The sequence below is a fragment of the Electrophorus electricus genome, chromosome 15 (assembly GCF_041902795.1).
Source record: "Electrophorus electricus isolate QZ-2024a chromosome 15, ASM4190279v1, whole genome shotgun sequence".
In the NCBI taxonomy this organism is placed as follows: domain Eukaryota; kingdom Metazoa; phylum Chordata; class Actinopteri; order Gymnotiformes; family Gymnotidae; genus Electrophorus; species Electrophorus electricus.
Genome location: NC_137511.1, coordinates 10282329 through 10298426, shown reverse-complemented (window position 1 = coordinate 10298426; position 16098 = coordinate 10282329). Strand labels below are relative to the sequence as shown.

The following is a 16098-nucleotide window of genomic DNA, read 5'->3' as shown; positions in this document are numbered from 1 at the left end:
TCCAAGTCAGTGAGGCATGATTGGTGCACAGGATAAAGCTATGCCATAGATTTAATGGGTAGCCACTAGGTCATCGTGTTGTTCCAGTGACAGATCCAGAAGCACATGTAGTGCTTTCCCCTCCAGTGCCAAACACAGCTGCATCGTGGTAATGGCTGCTGTCCATCCATGATACAAACATTTCTAACACTATTAAAGTAGAAAAGAGACAACTAACTGAACAAATCACATACACCAAACTAAATGACTGAACAACTACATTTCAGCCATTAAAATTGAAAGAAATAATTCTGTGTAGGGGCGCATGGCATTACAGGAGTCATGAGCCAATATGTTCGTTAAGGAGTACGTTTATTTATCTTGTATTTTATGAATTGTCTGGGTACAACAAATCTGCAGTGTACAACATAATGTTGGATGTTTGCCTGCCATGATGTTACATAAAGTTGCATGTCTGATGCTGACAGAAAATTTTATGTTTCTTGAAGATGTTGACAAAGAAAGTCAGAGTAAACATTACTCAAAACAGTTTGCTGAATTAGATGATATTCATTATGATAATTCTAACAGAAATCTTCACATGACTTTGGTGTTACCTTAATAAAGGTCATCCTAATAAGCTGCTAGTATAGAGTTATTAAGATAAGGTTAGTTAATTTAAATGCATATGGCACATGGAGAAAGCCTTAAAGACAAAACTCTCCCACAAGTGGTTGTATATACACTCACCAGCCACTTTATGAGGTACACCTGTTGAACTGCTTAATGCAAATATCTAATGACATGGCAGAAGGTCAGTGCATTTGGATCTGTAGACATGGTCAGGACAACCTGCTGAAGTTCAAACTGAGCATCAGAATGGGGAATGGTTGTTGGTGCTAGATGTTGGTGCTGGTCTGAGTATTTCAGAAACTACTGATCTACTGGGATCTTTAGGCACAACCATCTCTAAGGCTTTACAGAGAATGGACAAACAATAGAAAATATCCAGTGAGTGGCAGTTCTCCAGGCAAAAATGCCTTATGAGGCCACAGGTCAGAAATAAAAGGACAGACTTGTTTGAGCTGATAAAAAAGCAACAATGACTCAAATAAACATTAGTTACAACTGAGATGTGCAGAAGAGGATCTCTGGATGCACAACATTTCAAACGTTGCTACAACAGCAGAGGATCACACCAGGTGCCACGCCTGTCAACAAAGAACAAGCAACTGAGGCTATAATTCACATGGGCTCACCAAAGTTGGACAACAGAATATTGGAAAAACATCCGGTGTTGATTTCTGCTGCAACATTCGGATGGTCGCAGGGTCTGAATTTGGCATAAACAACATGAAAGTATGGATCCATCCTGCGTTGTATTAATGCTTCAGGTTGGTGGTGGTGGTGTAATGGTGCAAGGGATATTATCTTGGCACACTTTGGGCCCCTTAATTCCACCTGAGTGTCATTTAAACACACTTTTGAAAGTTTCTCTGTATAAGAGCGTCTGTTAAATGTAGACTCCACAGCCAACCCAAGTATTGTTCCTGACCATGTCCGTACTTCCAGCATAATAAAAAGCCATGTCACAAAATTCATATAATTTCAAACTGGTTTCTTAAACATGACAATGCGTTCACTCTACTCAAATGGCCTCCATAGACACCAGATCTCAATCCAACAGAGCACCTTTGGGTTGTGATGGAACAGGAGATTTCCATCATGTATGTACAGCTGACAAATCTGCAGCAACTGCATGACGCTATTATGTCAGTATGGACTAAAAATCTCTGAGGAATGTTTCTTGCACCTATACCACAAATAATTAAGGCAACCCTTTATTAGCAAGGTGCAACTAATAAACTGGCCAGAGAATGTATGATCTGTGGCCAAGAAGTAGCCAAAGTCATCACATTTTTAATAATCATATCACATGTATATCATATGACTTGGATATGAGGATGCTTGTTTAGAACATTTTTTTTCAATGGATAATTCTAAAGTGTATTTTCTGTTATTCCTTAAAAAAAAATAAAAAATAATATATATATATATATTCATACATTGAATGGCCACTTAATTAGAGACACCTACCCTTTCACAATAAGAGCTTCCCTTAATATAAATTAGGCACGTGACCCTGGAGTGCAGCATAAAGTCAGATGAGCAAGTTTTCTGTGGCTCAATTTCAGTGGCAATCCACATTAGAATGGGAAAATCAAGTGATCTGAGTGACTTAAAATGAGGCATAGCATGGCTAGTATTAAAAAACTGCCAACCTAAAAACTGATTTTCTCATGCATTGAAGTTGAGAGTAACCCGTAAAGGTATGATTAAGGGAAAACATCCAGCAAAAGGAGATCCTGTGGCCATAAACAACTTGTTGACAAAAGAAGTTCGAGGAGGATGTCGAGAATCATTCTGACAAACAGGTGGTGCACAGTCAAGCAAAATGCAGGCAAATACAATGCTGGTGCTCCATCTAACATGTCTAAATGCACAACTTGCTGTTCTTTATCACATGTGGGCTATAACAGCAGACTAAGTGAAGCAGAAATGCAAGACTCCAGTGGGCAAAAGAGTTCAAAAATGTGACCACAATGAGGAGTAGAAAAACATGGTCAGATGAATCCAGATTTCTGTTGCACCATGCTGATGGGAAGGTCAGAATTTGGCACAACCAGCGTGAATTGATGAGCCCTTCCTGTTAGGTGTCAAGGTTTCAGGCTATGGGAGGTAGAGTAGTGGTGTGGGGAATGTTTTCTTGGACGTTTGGACAGTAGGGCTTACCTAAGCATTGTGGCCAACCAAGATTGGTCATGATTCCTGCAGGATGATTTCAACACTTGTTGAATTTATGCCACAACAAATTGCTGCAGTTCTGAAGGCCAAAGGTGGTCAATGCACTATTAGTTGGGTGTCTCTAATAAAGTGACAATTCAGTGTATAGTATACTACAAATTTAGTTACAAGCTAGATGCTTTTCTTCAGAGACATTCTGTGGTGTTCAAAGCATTTCTTCTTAACAGCACATGTGGATGTTTATCAAGGTAGATAACTGGCGATTTGGACCAAGGTTGTCTTGAGAACGATACATAAAATACATTACCATTCGTATACATCAACTTATGGATGACTTATATATCTGATACTTATGTATGGCTGAATTACTTAAATATTACCACTTGCAATTGTTTAGTATAATATAGCTAGCTATAGAGAAATCAAGCAAAGATTTATGTCTTTAATGAGCAGAGTCAAAGCTGCAGGTGAGCAGCACAGAGATGGGTGGTGATAGAGGCAAGGAGTATTTGCATATTAATAGAACGGAGCATGGATATGGCATGGATATAATGATGTACAGAGCATACTGTATATGTTATGAACTAGATGCCTTTGTCCAGAAACTTTCTATGGTATTCAAAGCATTTCCTCCTAACAGTACATCTGGATGTTTAAATGGTAACTAACCTATCAGAGCTGATTATTGGGACCATGATTGTGTAGCATTAACAACACAGTATTAGCTGTTTGATAACATAGTTGAGCCAAAGGCTTATGTTGTTTGTTACTGTTACGTTTCTAACATTGTAGAGGTCCATATATAAAATATATTACCATTCTAAACTATTGACTTGTCGGAGATCCTGTACAATTTGCTCTTCTTCTTCTTAGAACATGGATGGCTGAGTTACTCCAACATTACCACTTGCCACTGTGTAGCATACAGTAGCTAGAAATACAGAAAACAAGCAGAGTTTTGTGTTTATGAGCAGAGTCAAAAGGTGAGCAGGTAAGCTCAAGTTGAAGGTAAGTGGTGGAGGGGTATGTGGCGATAGGGGCAGGGATCATTTGCATATTCATAGATCCATGTGTACTGAATAAAGCTTTTTTTTCCCTTGGAAATAACTTCTAAATATGTCATTTTGATTATCGAATATTAGATTTTAGGGGTTTATTTGATGTCAGGAGAGTATCTTTAAAACATTCAATAGCATTTAATACAAATATGTTCAACTGAAATTAAAAGAGGAAACATATAGGCATGTAGTACAAAACTTACAAACAGGCAGATACAGGCTTTCGGGTATTAAGACATTCACATTCAGACATGCACAACCATAAATGAACAGCCAAGACACAGGCAGCACAACAGGGTTTAAATACATGCACGTTACAAGACTAGAAACGAGGAACAGGTGTGGAAAATCAAACGAGGGGCAGAGAAAATTAAACTACGGCATGGAACTAAAATACACAAGACAGGGAAAACATGGAACATGGAAGCTGGGAGGGACTAACCATGACACTTTTTGCATGGTTTTTTAAAATACTTTAAATAATGTTTCCTTTTCAGCTCATTGTCAGACTTTAATTTCTTTGGTAAAGGTTAATGATTCCAGATTCATGCAATTTTTTCCATGTTTTAATCTCTAGGTTATAGTCATGGTTAATATAGAAAATAACTTTGTTTTTTGTTGTTTCATAGTAGTAGTTGGAGTACTTATCATAGTCTTCAGTGATGAATCCATAGACATTCACCTAAAGTTGAAGAAGGAATGAAAAATGCTCTATCTTTGCCCTTACAAAACCCAAAATATTATGATGATTATAATTATGATGATGATGATGATGATTATAATAATAATAATAATAATAATTATTATTATTATTATTATTATTATTATTATAAGTAATAGTTGTAACAGTGGATAGTTAATAATATTACACTATCCATTATTAAAAGAGTTGTATATATTTGCTCACAATATCACAGGTGTGAAGAGCCAAGAATATTGCAAATGCTCCATTGGTGGGTCTGTAAATACGCCAATAATCTTTATCCAGACTTTTGGATTGTAAGAATCTATAAAAAGAACATTACTTTTAAATATTGCATATTGTGTTTGAAAAGTGGAATCAAAAAGTGTAATAAATTCTTATAATTGCTTGAATACTATTCATTAAAAATATAGATGAAATTTTTTTTTAAAACAGATTTGAGGCTCACATTTGATCTCGAGACAAGACATAAACATACCTGTTCCGAACATATCTTAAAAAATCCGGATGAAGTACATAAAATCTATCCTCCTTAAACCACCCACTGTAGAAATCTAATGGCCTAAACAGCAAAAGAATAAACAATGAATTTCCAAGACACTAGCATAATTTCATCATTAAAAACCTACAGTAATTCTCAAAAAGACTTTACTTGCTGTTGAGCATATGTATTCGTAAAACATATTTTGAGACTACATTCACTTATACCTCTACTACTTTGCCGACAAAAAAACCCTGAACTTTAAGGATTTATATTACTGACAATAACTTTAGCTGTTTTATATTAATATGCTGTGAAAACTAGGGTAATCCCTTTGATTTGAGTTTTACCTTAAGCCAGAGTATGAGCCCTTTGACAGCCTCTTTTTATTAATCAGGCCTTGAATCCATTCAAAGTCTCTTAGACCTTCTGGAATCATTAAATATTTAATTCCCTTTGGGTTTAAACAAATATTTATTAAAATATTAGATTATTATATTTTCTTAATAAATGCATGTATAATTTGTGTTACCTAAAAAGGTCAATAGCTAACACAGTGCTTGAAATGTCCTATAAACACTGTATAGTCTGAACACTTATGTAGTCATCGGGAAACTCCCCTAATTTGTTTAACTTTTTTAACTTATAATTGTTTTTTACTCATACTGCAGATCGGAACAGCTCACTTTTAAAATGTACCTACCTCATCGCTTGGTGCATTCTTGAAACCACGTGTTCTCAACAGATAAGTGGATTGTTCTAAGGAGAAGGATGTATGCACATACACTGAGGTTCTACTTCCAACATCCTCCTCATATCCTTTGATGACAGCTCCATTCACTCTGTTTGAATCAAAAGGTAATTGATAATTGTTGCAATAAAAGGTCAGTATTGTACACTAATGGCAGATATCTAGTGTTAAAGTGAACAAGTACAAATCATTCAAAAATGAGCGTAAAACTGCCAGTGAGTAAAGGGGTTAAGGGCACTCCTTTTCAAGTGCCAATGTCTTGAGACTTCAACAAATATAGGGAATAGTGAGAGTTCAAATTTGTGCATGTCTGGGGGTGCAGAAGGAAGAAGTGAAGATACAGGCAGCTTTGAAAACAACAACAAAAAATTCCAAATCAAACAACTGTTCTTCTCACCGAATCACATAAGGATGGGAATCAATCTCTTTGCCCATTTTTGAGCCATTCAGAATTCCCCCAGTGCCCACTACAGCACAGCGAATGCAGCCATCATCCGCACTTTCAGGCACTGGCAGCAGCTGATAGGACATAGGCTTCGGGATCAAATCTACAGATGGTTTTATGTCTTTGGAGACACACAAAGATAATGACTGGAAAAATACCATGTTTTCACTGAGAGCTTGTTTAAATACAATTTAATTAAGGTAATTTCTGTGTAAATAAAATTGTCTATGTGCCATTTACCTTGTACAATTGCTAATATTTAATATAAACAGTGTTGTAATTTTAGGGATTATCGTATACACATAGCGAACAAACACTATTTGCACACCTACTGTTCCCCTTTAACAAACAGAAGCTAAAAGAAAAAAAGTCCTCATAGTAAGAACTGTGTGGAAAGGAAGAGAAACAACTGTTGAGTTTATCCAGTGAGCTTACCAGTATAGTTGTATCCCATGAATCCAAAGGGGTTGTTGAAGTGTGCCAGTCGATTCCATTCACTGATATTTAAGAGGCCTTTATGCAGCCAAAGCTGTATGTTTTGGATAACTGCTGCCTGAAATGTTTTATCTTTGGAGTTATGAAGTGACTTAGAACAAACCTATTAAAAATAACATCTTATTATGTTACAAGCAAATGACAACAGATACACCGTAATGAACAATTATTATGTTGTCGTACACTAGCATCTAACTATAGACTAAAGCTATAGTTTAAAACTATAGTTTTAGTCTACTGAAAGAAAGAAACCTCACCAGCCTTTCATTACTATTCTGCATATAAACATCCTCAAAGTCCCACTTTGGCATCTTTGTAAAATAATGTTTGTAAAGCAGTGGAAGAACAGTTAGATTTTCTGTATGCTTGTAGCTGCTGGAGATCGCTGAGTGATGCATTTTATCTTGATGCAGTGTATCCAGAACCTCTTTTGCCATACTTATCGCATTTTGTCTTGAAGACATATTTATAGACTCAGTTAAAATTGCTTCTGTAACTTCTTCAGTGGTCCCATATCCATTTCCCCAAAGGATTCTTGAATTCAGTGTAGAATTATATACTTTTTGGAAACTTTTAACAAAAAAGGAGAGGAAAAATTTATCAAGAACCCCTTTGTATTGTTGAAATTGTAAAATCCAACATTTTCACTTCTGCCTACAGGTAGAAACTGGCAAATATTCATTCTAACTGAAATATTAAAAAACATTTAGAATATCAGGTTATTGCTATAAAATCAGAGCTACTTCAGCATCAAGCTTCAATCTGATAATTAATTTTGCAAAGAAAAAAATCTTAAAGGTAAGGCTTATCTTTGGTATATATACACATCTTATTTTTGTTAAAGTTAAACTCACCTAACCCATTTTCCAGGAATCTTCTTCCAAATCACTACATATAACAGGATGCAACAAAGCAGGAATATCACATGAAGAGAAACTTTCTGCATCGTTTGTGATTCTGTTTGATGTTTTGACTAGATGGGTGTGTGCTGTGTGAGTGACTTTATAGTCTCAGAGACTAACAGGACAGGTCTATGCCACTGCAAATTTGCATTTCTGCCTTGAAAAATGTTAGATGCAATAGAGCATTTAATCAAACTTACTGAGCTTTGATTTCAAGCTGATATTTATATAAACTCCATAAAGGCATAGAAATGAATATTAATGCATTCTATAAGATCAGTTCCAAATAAATAAATGGGCATGACTATAACCCCACCCCTCCCTCCTGGAGGGCCCATCGAAGACCGGTTTCTAGACATTCAGCTCTGGGTCCAGGATTTGGCTGGCCAGTATCCAGAATCTCTCTTCTGGCATGTACCCCTCCCATTGCACCAGGAATTGAAGTCCATTCTGGCATCTTCTGGAGTTGTGGAGTGTGCTCCTCTTCTAAGCTAGAGCTCCTCCTATGTCCCATGGCCGTGTAGGTTCAGCAAGTGAGTCGACTTTGTGCAATGGGTCTGTAGTGATGGGCTTTAGAGAAGAAACATGAAAGGCAGAGTACACCTGTCTACCCACAGGTAGGCTGACTCAGTAGGTTGACCCGATAACCCAATGACATGTCCGCGAGGGCCCAAACACCCGTACCTTGTAGCCATCCATACATGATCTCCTGGCTGGTAGATGGTGGTCTCCCCTCTTTGTGTATCTGCCTTCCTCGCTCAGGACTCTCAGGACTTATTCACTCTCCTGGAACCAGGACTCCAAAGGGAGACTGGAGGTAGGTGGATTCCAAGGGGCTAAAATCCCAGGACAGGGTGAGCCTGGTGGAGGTACGCCACAGGGATTTTTGGACATATTCTGTCCACAGTAGGTATGCAGTTCAAGTCTCCAGATGCTCTTAACAGTATAGCTGGAACTTACCAAGTTCCTGGTTCACCATTTCGACTTGGCAGTTAGCCTGAGGATGGTTCCCAGACATTAGACTCACTATAACTTTGAGCTTATCCAGGAATTCCTTCCACACCTTGGATGTAAATGATATACCTCTGTCAGAGTCGATGTCCTTTAGCAGGCCGAACTGGCAGGAAAAAATTGCTGGAACTGGAGCATGGCTGTCTCTTGGTCTGTCAAAAGAGCTGGGAGGGGGGATAAAACTCTATGGAGAGAACAGTGGTGTTATCTTCCAAAGCCAGGAGATAAGTTATAAAGTTGACTGCCACATGGCCCTCTCTGGAGTAGGCAGTGGGAGCAGTTTGCCAGTGGGTGGAGTGTGGGGCACTTTTGCTCCAGGCACAGGTCACTCAGAAAGCCATATGCTTGGCCACTTCCTACTGCATAGAAGGCCACCAGTAGAGTGCACAGAGAGTTATGGGCCCACATGATGAAAGGAGAGCGGCATTGAACAGGAACATAAAGTGTGTAGGACATTGAAGGTTTGGATAGGTCCAAACTATGACATGATCGAGGTCCCATCTTACGGCACATAGGAAGCAGTGAGAGGGCAGTATGGATTCTTGGTTGGTGGGTGTGGCTTCCAGGTCAAACTGACCAGAGAGTGCTTAACCCTTTATGCTATTTGACCCTGGTCTTGACGCTATGGCAAATTCATCCTAGCAAAGAAGATAGAAGATCTGGCTTGTCAAGAATTCAGGTGATTGGCCATCTGTAAATACTGCACATTCTTGTGGTTGGTAATAACCACAAAATGATGCCAAGCACCCTCTAACCAGCGCCTCCATTCCTCAAAGACCAGTTTGATGGCTAGAAGCTCCCCATTCCCTACACTATATTTTCTTTCTGTTGGTGACAGTTTCTTTGAGAAATGAATTTGGGGCTAGCCCCGAAGCGCTGGGAGAGCACTGCTCCCATTTGGGGGCATCCACCTCCATGGTATAACAATGAGGATGCTGGAGGATGGGGTGGCAGTCAGATCTCTCTTTAGTTCTTTAAATACACTCTCAGCCATCAGATTCAACTCTAAAAGCTGAGCCTTGCCTTGAAATAAATCAATTAGAGGCTTGGCTTTAGTACTAAAGTCCCTGATAATCCCCTCATTAAAAGTTGGAGAAAATGCTGCAGGACATAGTGTGTCTGGGGACGGGGCCACTGGGTCAACACCTTCACCATGCTTGTCTGCATTTGTATGCCAGTTGCATTACTAAGGTAGCTGAGATACCTAACCTCATACTTCTCAAGCTTGGAGTATAAATGGTTTTGCAGGAGTGGGAAGTATTTGGCACATGTCACAGCCAAGGGACAGCAAGTGCTAGCTTAGTGGTTAAAGTACTTGACTTGTAACTGCAAGATTGTGGGTTCAAGCCCCACCCCTGCCAAGTTGCCACTGATGTACTCAGTCATAATTGTAAGTTTCTTTGGATGGAACTGTCAACTGAAAAGCTGAAGGTGATGTGGCTAGTACATATGGGAGAACCAGGTACTCATAATGGCCAGATGTTCTATTGAAACTGGTCTTCCACTCCTAATTGGACTTCCTCTGCTGTGGGGATTGCAGAAGGGTGTGTATAACTAGAAATGAAAAGGAAATGATTAAAAAATAAATAAATCATCATGAAGCGTGCTATTCACCTTGTCAACTTTAGCCTTGTCCTCTGCAGTACAAGGACAAATTGGGTATTTAGAGACCTTGTGGTCAGTACAGACACAGGTCTCCCAGCTGTATGGGTTTTACCTGAGGTAAGAACACACATGGATGAAGGTAAGAACACATGGATGTTTGTGGAGGTTGTCTGTGCTGACAGGAGTGGTGTTTTTCTTGTAGGCAGCGGTCAAAGGTGGTGTGTTCTGGTGAACTCCACAAAGACATCTACAAAATACCTCTTTGATCCATTGGGTGGCAGCTGCCAAATTGTGAAACTCTATGGTATACTCAGCCACAGGGCAGGAGCCCTGCTTAATACACTGCAGTCTCTACTACTACTCCTGTCACAAGTAATTAAACACTGCTTTAATCTGTTCAACAAAGGCAGGGTAGTCACGCAGTGAGTCAGTGGTCAGAGGGCACCATGCGCCAGGCCTTAGCTCACCCTGGGAGGCAGCTGATAATAAATGCCACCATAGCATGGTCTGGCATGAAGGACTGGTAACTGAAATGAAGTTCAGTCTGTGACATACCCAACATCAGAACTGAACAAACATGTCATGACTATGGTATTACAGTAAACGTAACATCAGAACTTAATGTGTCTGAACATATTTACAAAAGGTTTTAGTGAAAATGATATACCTGTTTTTTTTTTTTACACATCCTTTAGTGTTTTAATAACTGACAATACACAAAAATATTGGCAAGACAATGAACAACCTAGTGTTATGTAATAAGCCCTTAATGTGTGGCTGTGAATCAATGATTATTCGGTAATCACATTTAAAACACAATAACCCCTCTATAACCAATCAAATATTCAACAATGCTATTAACTATATATTTGAAGCTTGAAAATAGAGTCTTAAATACAGAAACACAAAAATAATAGATCTACTATACTTTATAATTTACCAGTTCTGAATTCTGGGTTATCCTAAAAATCGAACTTCATGACAAGAGGAAAAATTTAAAATGCCCAGGGCCTTCAAAACTGATTTCCCATTCTTCAACAGTAGCAACACTAATCTGCACTGTACTCCATTTCTTGGAGCTACTGCAGTCCAAGATCTGGGGACACAGTGTTTAGATAGAGTAAAGCTTAAGCTGTTGTTCCATGTCTTTCTCGGTCATCTCTCCAAATGTATCCTGGTTTTCCTTTAGCAACTTAAAGATGGCAGCTAGCTGCTCCCGTTGTACTCTGAAATAAATATGTACACATACACACTCTATAAACGTAATGGACAGAACGTTGTTTTTAAGAAAAATAAAGTTTGTGAATGACATAGAATATGAACATACATTATACAAAGCATAATGTTGGTGTATTTACATTAAGAGTTGAATTTACATTAAGAGTTGACAGTCCACCAATGTGGAGGTATTTTATACACATCTTTTAAAACACAACTACTTTTATGTAGAAGATATATTTGCTGTTTTACACAAATATCCAACTTAAACATATTATAATGAGGAGTGTGACAGTGACCAAACAGCTTGGACACTCAGCTTTATTTTATACAACCTTCTTGTCTAGAGCCTCTAGATGGAGTAGCAAAAATAAATACAAGGGTGTATTTCAAATGCAAGTTTAAAAAAAACAAACAAAAGTTTAAAGATCTTAAGTGATAATGTGCTCCAAATGTATGCCATAGTAAATAAGAAGAAGAAGAATATAACACTTTAGTGCTATAATAACTTATTCATAGGCAGGTTTTAGAGAGACAATGTCCTCAGCACTATTAATGTTTTTAACACAAAAACCCCCCTAAACTTTGTAATATTCTCACTTTTACGGTGGATTTTGTATTTTTACACCTCTCCATTACATATAAGAAAGATAAACTTGATCCAGCCAGTGATCAGAAGTCACAGATAATCTGGCTGACATCCAAAACTTGCATACCACCTGAAATAAATACTTTTTTTTTTGGATTAATAATGTATATTTGTTAAATGTGTTTATTTCTTCAATTTGTTCATTTTTCAGACTATTTCAGTTTGATTTCAAGATGATGAACCAATCAAAATCAAATCAAAATCAGAATCTTTTGTTTATATAAACAAATAATTTATTTTAAAAAGTTGCAGTCTATTAGTGAATTTATGCAAGTGGTCAAGGAAATAGACACTAAGACACATGTGGATTCCAGCGTGACTAGGTGAGCCTGGTGAATGTGGATTGCAAGGGCTTAATTAATCCACTCTGTTTAGATACCTTAATTTAGATAAGCATAAATCTTACTGCTTTCAATTAATTTGTTACATAAATATACTTAACAGAGATGTAAATACTAAGATTAAATACTCTAATCTTTTGCATGCATTTGGATGTAAATAAAGTAAAGATTAAATCTAATCATGGAACAGGAACTTTCTGGTATAAAGGCTTCAAGGTAAACTTCTTCCATATGCAGTCATATGCATGATCTGCACATTAGCACATTTTGGAAAGAACCAAAGCTAACTGCCTATCAAACAATGCCTATCAAACAATGGTACATATGGATGTTTATGTTTATATTTAAAAGGTACCTAACTTATCAGAGGTGGGGATCAAGACCAAGGATGTGTAACGTTAGCAACACATTATTAGCTGTTTGATAACATAGTTAAGATGAAGGCATGTTACCATTACATTTCAAACATTGTAGAGGGCCATATATAAAATACGCTACCATTCTGTTACATCAACTTGTGATTCTGTTACTAGTTGGCATATTACCACTTGCCATTGTGTAGTGTACAGTAGCTAGCAATACAGAAAACAAACAAGAGTTTTGTACGTTTGATGTGCAGAGTCCAAGGTGAGCAGGTAAGCTTGAGCTGAAGGTGAGTAAGCAAAGGAGTGGGTGGAGATAGAGGTGGGGACCATTTGCACATTCATAGATCCGCACGTACTGAATGAAGGCCAAGGTGTAGAACTACATCTAAGACACTATTCAATGATTCAATGATTTTTTTCTTGGAAATAACTTATGCATTTGTCATTTGGATGAACAGAGATGAGTTTTTAGGGGTTTAATGACAATAGACAGTCTTATTCAATATAGGGTAGGCAAGTGAAATTATTTTTCTTGATAATCCCACACAAATTGTTTGGGCACATATTTTTCTTTCAGATTATTTTAAATGTACAGAAAATGCTTGCAATGGTTATGCAAGGGAAGTGCAGAGATGACTTATTATAGAAACAGTACCTTTGTTCTTCCTCCAGCTCTTCTTTGCTCATCATCTTCTCAAGCTGGCTTGTCCGCAACATACCCGGCATGCATTTTAGAGGCTTATCCTCACCACCCACTCTTTTGACTGTAAAATTTATAGTTTTTTTTTTTATTCCAAGATGTATCCATGTATATTCACAAGCTGGTTATTAATATTCTAATAGCACCCACCTGTGGGACAGTCTGCAGACTCACCATTCCCCTTCTCACACTGACTCTCAGCAATTGTTTGATGTGCTTTACTCTGTAAAATGTCTTTGGTTGTTTGTGTTGTAGCCTCCCACTCAATATTGGGCTTACCAGGTCCTGAATACAGTTCCTAAACATGCAGAAAAGGGGAGATGTCACTTTTGCCTTTAAGATGGTAAAATTCCTACGCTAAACACGGGGGTGTGGGTCCCTTTCTTTGGAGGGGTGTGAATCCCCCCCCAATTACCATGCACAGTATCCTTGTGATTTCATTTTGTAACTTGTCATTTTAAAATTATTGTGATTAGGTACTTGAATTTGTAACAGCTAATGACAGGCATAAAAGGTGGATCATTCCATCAGAATAAGAGGGATGCTGACCAGTGCCTTGAGGAACACTCATGAACTGAGGCATGGGCATTTTTTTTACTTGATAACTGGTACATGTTTTTCAACATTTGAAGTGCAGTTATTTGTAGGCCTAGTGCACATACAGTGCTCCTTAATGTCAAGTTATTACACTGTGACTTTGTCTGTAAAACTGTAGGTCACTTTCTGTTGAGATCTAAAAATAAACAAAGCAAAACTGAAATTAAATTAATATATAAGCCAATTACAAAAGTATAGTGATGCTGTGCTGATTGTGAATTTGAGCACAATTCTAATGTGAAGATGTTTAAAATATACTCATAGTAAATCAAAGTATTCAAGGTAAGAATGCTTAAATAATTAAATAATTAATTGGCATTCACTGTGTATATAATATCCTAGGTTTTGCTTTACATAAAAGACATATGTTCATATGATGAGATAGGTTGGGTGGAGCAGTATGTCTCCCCAAATTTAAGTAAAACCTACACCACTTGGTATAAAATACATAATCTAACAGACCAGTTAGGATGCATCAAAAACACCCAGACTGGTGACAGAACATGTAGGTTAGCTATCCTAATACATTGTTCATTCCTAACAGGTCGACAGATTAAGTGCTTAAAACAGTTATAGCTACCTACGTAAAGGTTCAAGCGCCTGTTACAAGGTCTAGCCTACCTCTAAACAATTGGTGGTTTTGTTTTCTTGCTCTTTGCAATGCGTAAACGCTTCAGCTTGGCTTGATATCATGCACTCGGAAGGTTTTCCGTCTTTTTTTACGGCACTATTCCTGTAGATGGTTGTGGAGGGCGCAGAAACTTGAATTTTCCACAACACAAAAGCTCCTACAATAATGGCGAAGATCGTAAAAATGACTGCAGGCAAGATAAACAAATCCATGGACATGTCCATGATTTCTTTTGGAAACGTTCTGCTTTTGTTGCCGTATAGTTAGCTATCTTATACTGAACTTCTCGTTATCTGAACATCGGTGATTTCGGACGCCTGTTTGCAAATGTGAATCTCTAATCCGATATCTCATGTGTAAGCAGTCTTAAAGTAGCGAGGCACAAATTACCACATCTTACACGCCTTTACTCACTCCGTCATAAATAATAAACTAACTACTTGGATAAAGTTAGCTGTAATTCAGTGGTCGATGTGTTATACTACTATAGAATGTATACTCATCCCCGTAGTAGTATATAGCTAGTATGAAGTATGCGACAAACGTATGAAGGTTCCGCCTACCACTTGTAAAAGATTTTCCAACACAGTTGCATGACGGGATGCAGTACACCACTCTGGTACTGGAATATTGGGTCGGAGTAGTGGTCTTAACTATTTTGAACAAGTAACATATTAAACGCAACCTCTGCGCAGACATGATATAGTTTTACTCTTTTTAAGATCAGCGCCTTCAAATACAGGAACAAACTCGCTCGATTTCAACCGTCACACAATTTCATTTGTTTGCAGTGTGGCTAGATATCAGGAAACGCAGGCGGCGTAACTGAAAACCATGTCTACATAAAGTGGGCCTAAGGACAACCGGACTAACTCGTTTCCACCCTAGGCAAACAATGCTACATCAGAATATTTATTCATCATGTACCATAATCAACAAGGAATTCTCTTGGTGTAATTGTTAAAAGGGGATCCAATAAACAGACTATCGCATATATACACAATCCAGGAGTAATTTTGTAATGGGAGATTTTATTTGCGGTCGCATTTAAATGCGTAGAGAAATATACACGGTTTCCCGAGAAAAGATGTGCTTTACGTGCTTCTGAAATTTCATAAATGAAACGACGGCGGTCATGATTATGACTTGAACCAAGGACTCTTCACTTTTGATCCAACACGTCTGTATAGACCTAAACCAGCACGAGCTTGTTGCACTGAATATCCCCAAGGCCTTCTTGCAATTTATGCTGCACTAAAAAAAGTGCATAGTGGAAATATGCAGTTTTGATTCATTTGAGGCCCTGAACACTCTGACTATGATCTTACCACAAAATGCACACCATTCATTAATAAAAAGAAG

The 16098-nt window shown here is 37.8% G+C and overlaps 2 protein-coding genes across 4 annotated transcripts; both read right to left on the bottom strand.

Moving 5' to 3' along the window:
- Positions 1 to 3776: 3776 nt before the first annotated feature.
- On the bottom strand, positions 3777 to 9689 carry LOC113572794 (alpha-N-acetylgalactosaminide alpha-2,6-sialyltransferase 1-like). 2 transcript variants are annotated; one of them, XM_081697790.1, is made up of 11 exons: positions 8580 to 9689; positions 8304 to 8479; positions 7572 to 8189; positions 6975 to 7287; positions 6658 to 6820; positions 6175 to 6343; positions 5730 to 5868; positions 5377 to 5480; positions 5024 to 5107; positions 4750 to 4849; positions 3777 to 4524 (listed from the first exon to the last, which is right to left on the bottom strand). In XM_081697790.1, the coding sequence occupies exons 3-11, from the start codon at positions 7661 to 7663 to the stop codon at positions 4354 to 4356; spliced, it is 1335 nt and encodes a 444-aa protein (XP_081553916.1). In that variant the 5' UTR covers positions 7664 to 8189; positions 8304 to 8479; positions 8580 to 9689; the 3' UTR covers positions 3777 to 4353. The 2 variants fall into 2 exon arrangements, with proteins under 2 accessions (XP_081553916.1, XP_035389681.1); XM_035533788.2 differs by having other exon boundaries at positions 8304 to 9689.
- A 1232-nt stretch (positions 9690 to 10921) lies between these two features.
- On the bottom strand, positions 10922 to 15960 carry mxra7 (matrix-remodelling associated 7). Of its 2 annotated transcripts, XM_081697983.1 has the most exons (5): positions 15300 to 15960; positions 14727 to 14893; positions 13659 to 13806; positions 13464 to 13572; positions 10922 to 11461 (listed from the first exon to the last, which is right to left on the bottom strand). In XM_081697983.1, the coding sequence occupies exons 1-5, from the start codon at positions 15433 to 15435 to the stop codon at positions 11347 to 11349; spliced, it is 675 nt and encodes a 224-aa protein (XP_081554109.1). In that variant the 5' UTR covers positions 15436 to 15960; the 3' UTR covers positions 10922 to 11346. The 2 variants fall into 2 exon arrangements, with proteins under 2 accessions (XP_081554109.1, XP_026858488.2); XM_027002687.3 differs by lacking the exon at positions 15300 to 15960 and having other exon boundaries at positions 14727 to 15287.
- Positions 15961 to 16098: the final 138 nt, after the last annotated feature.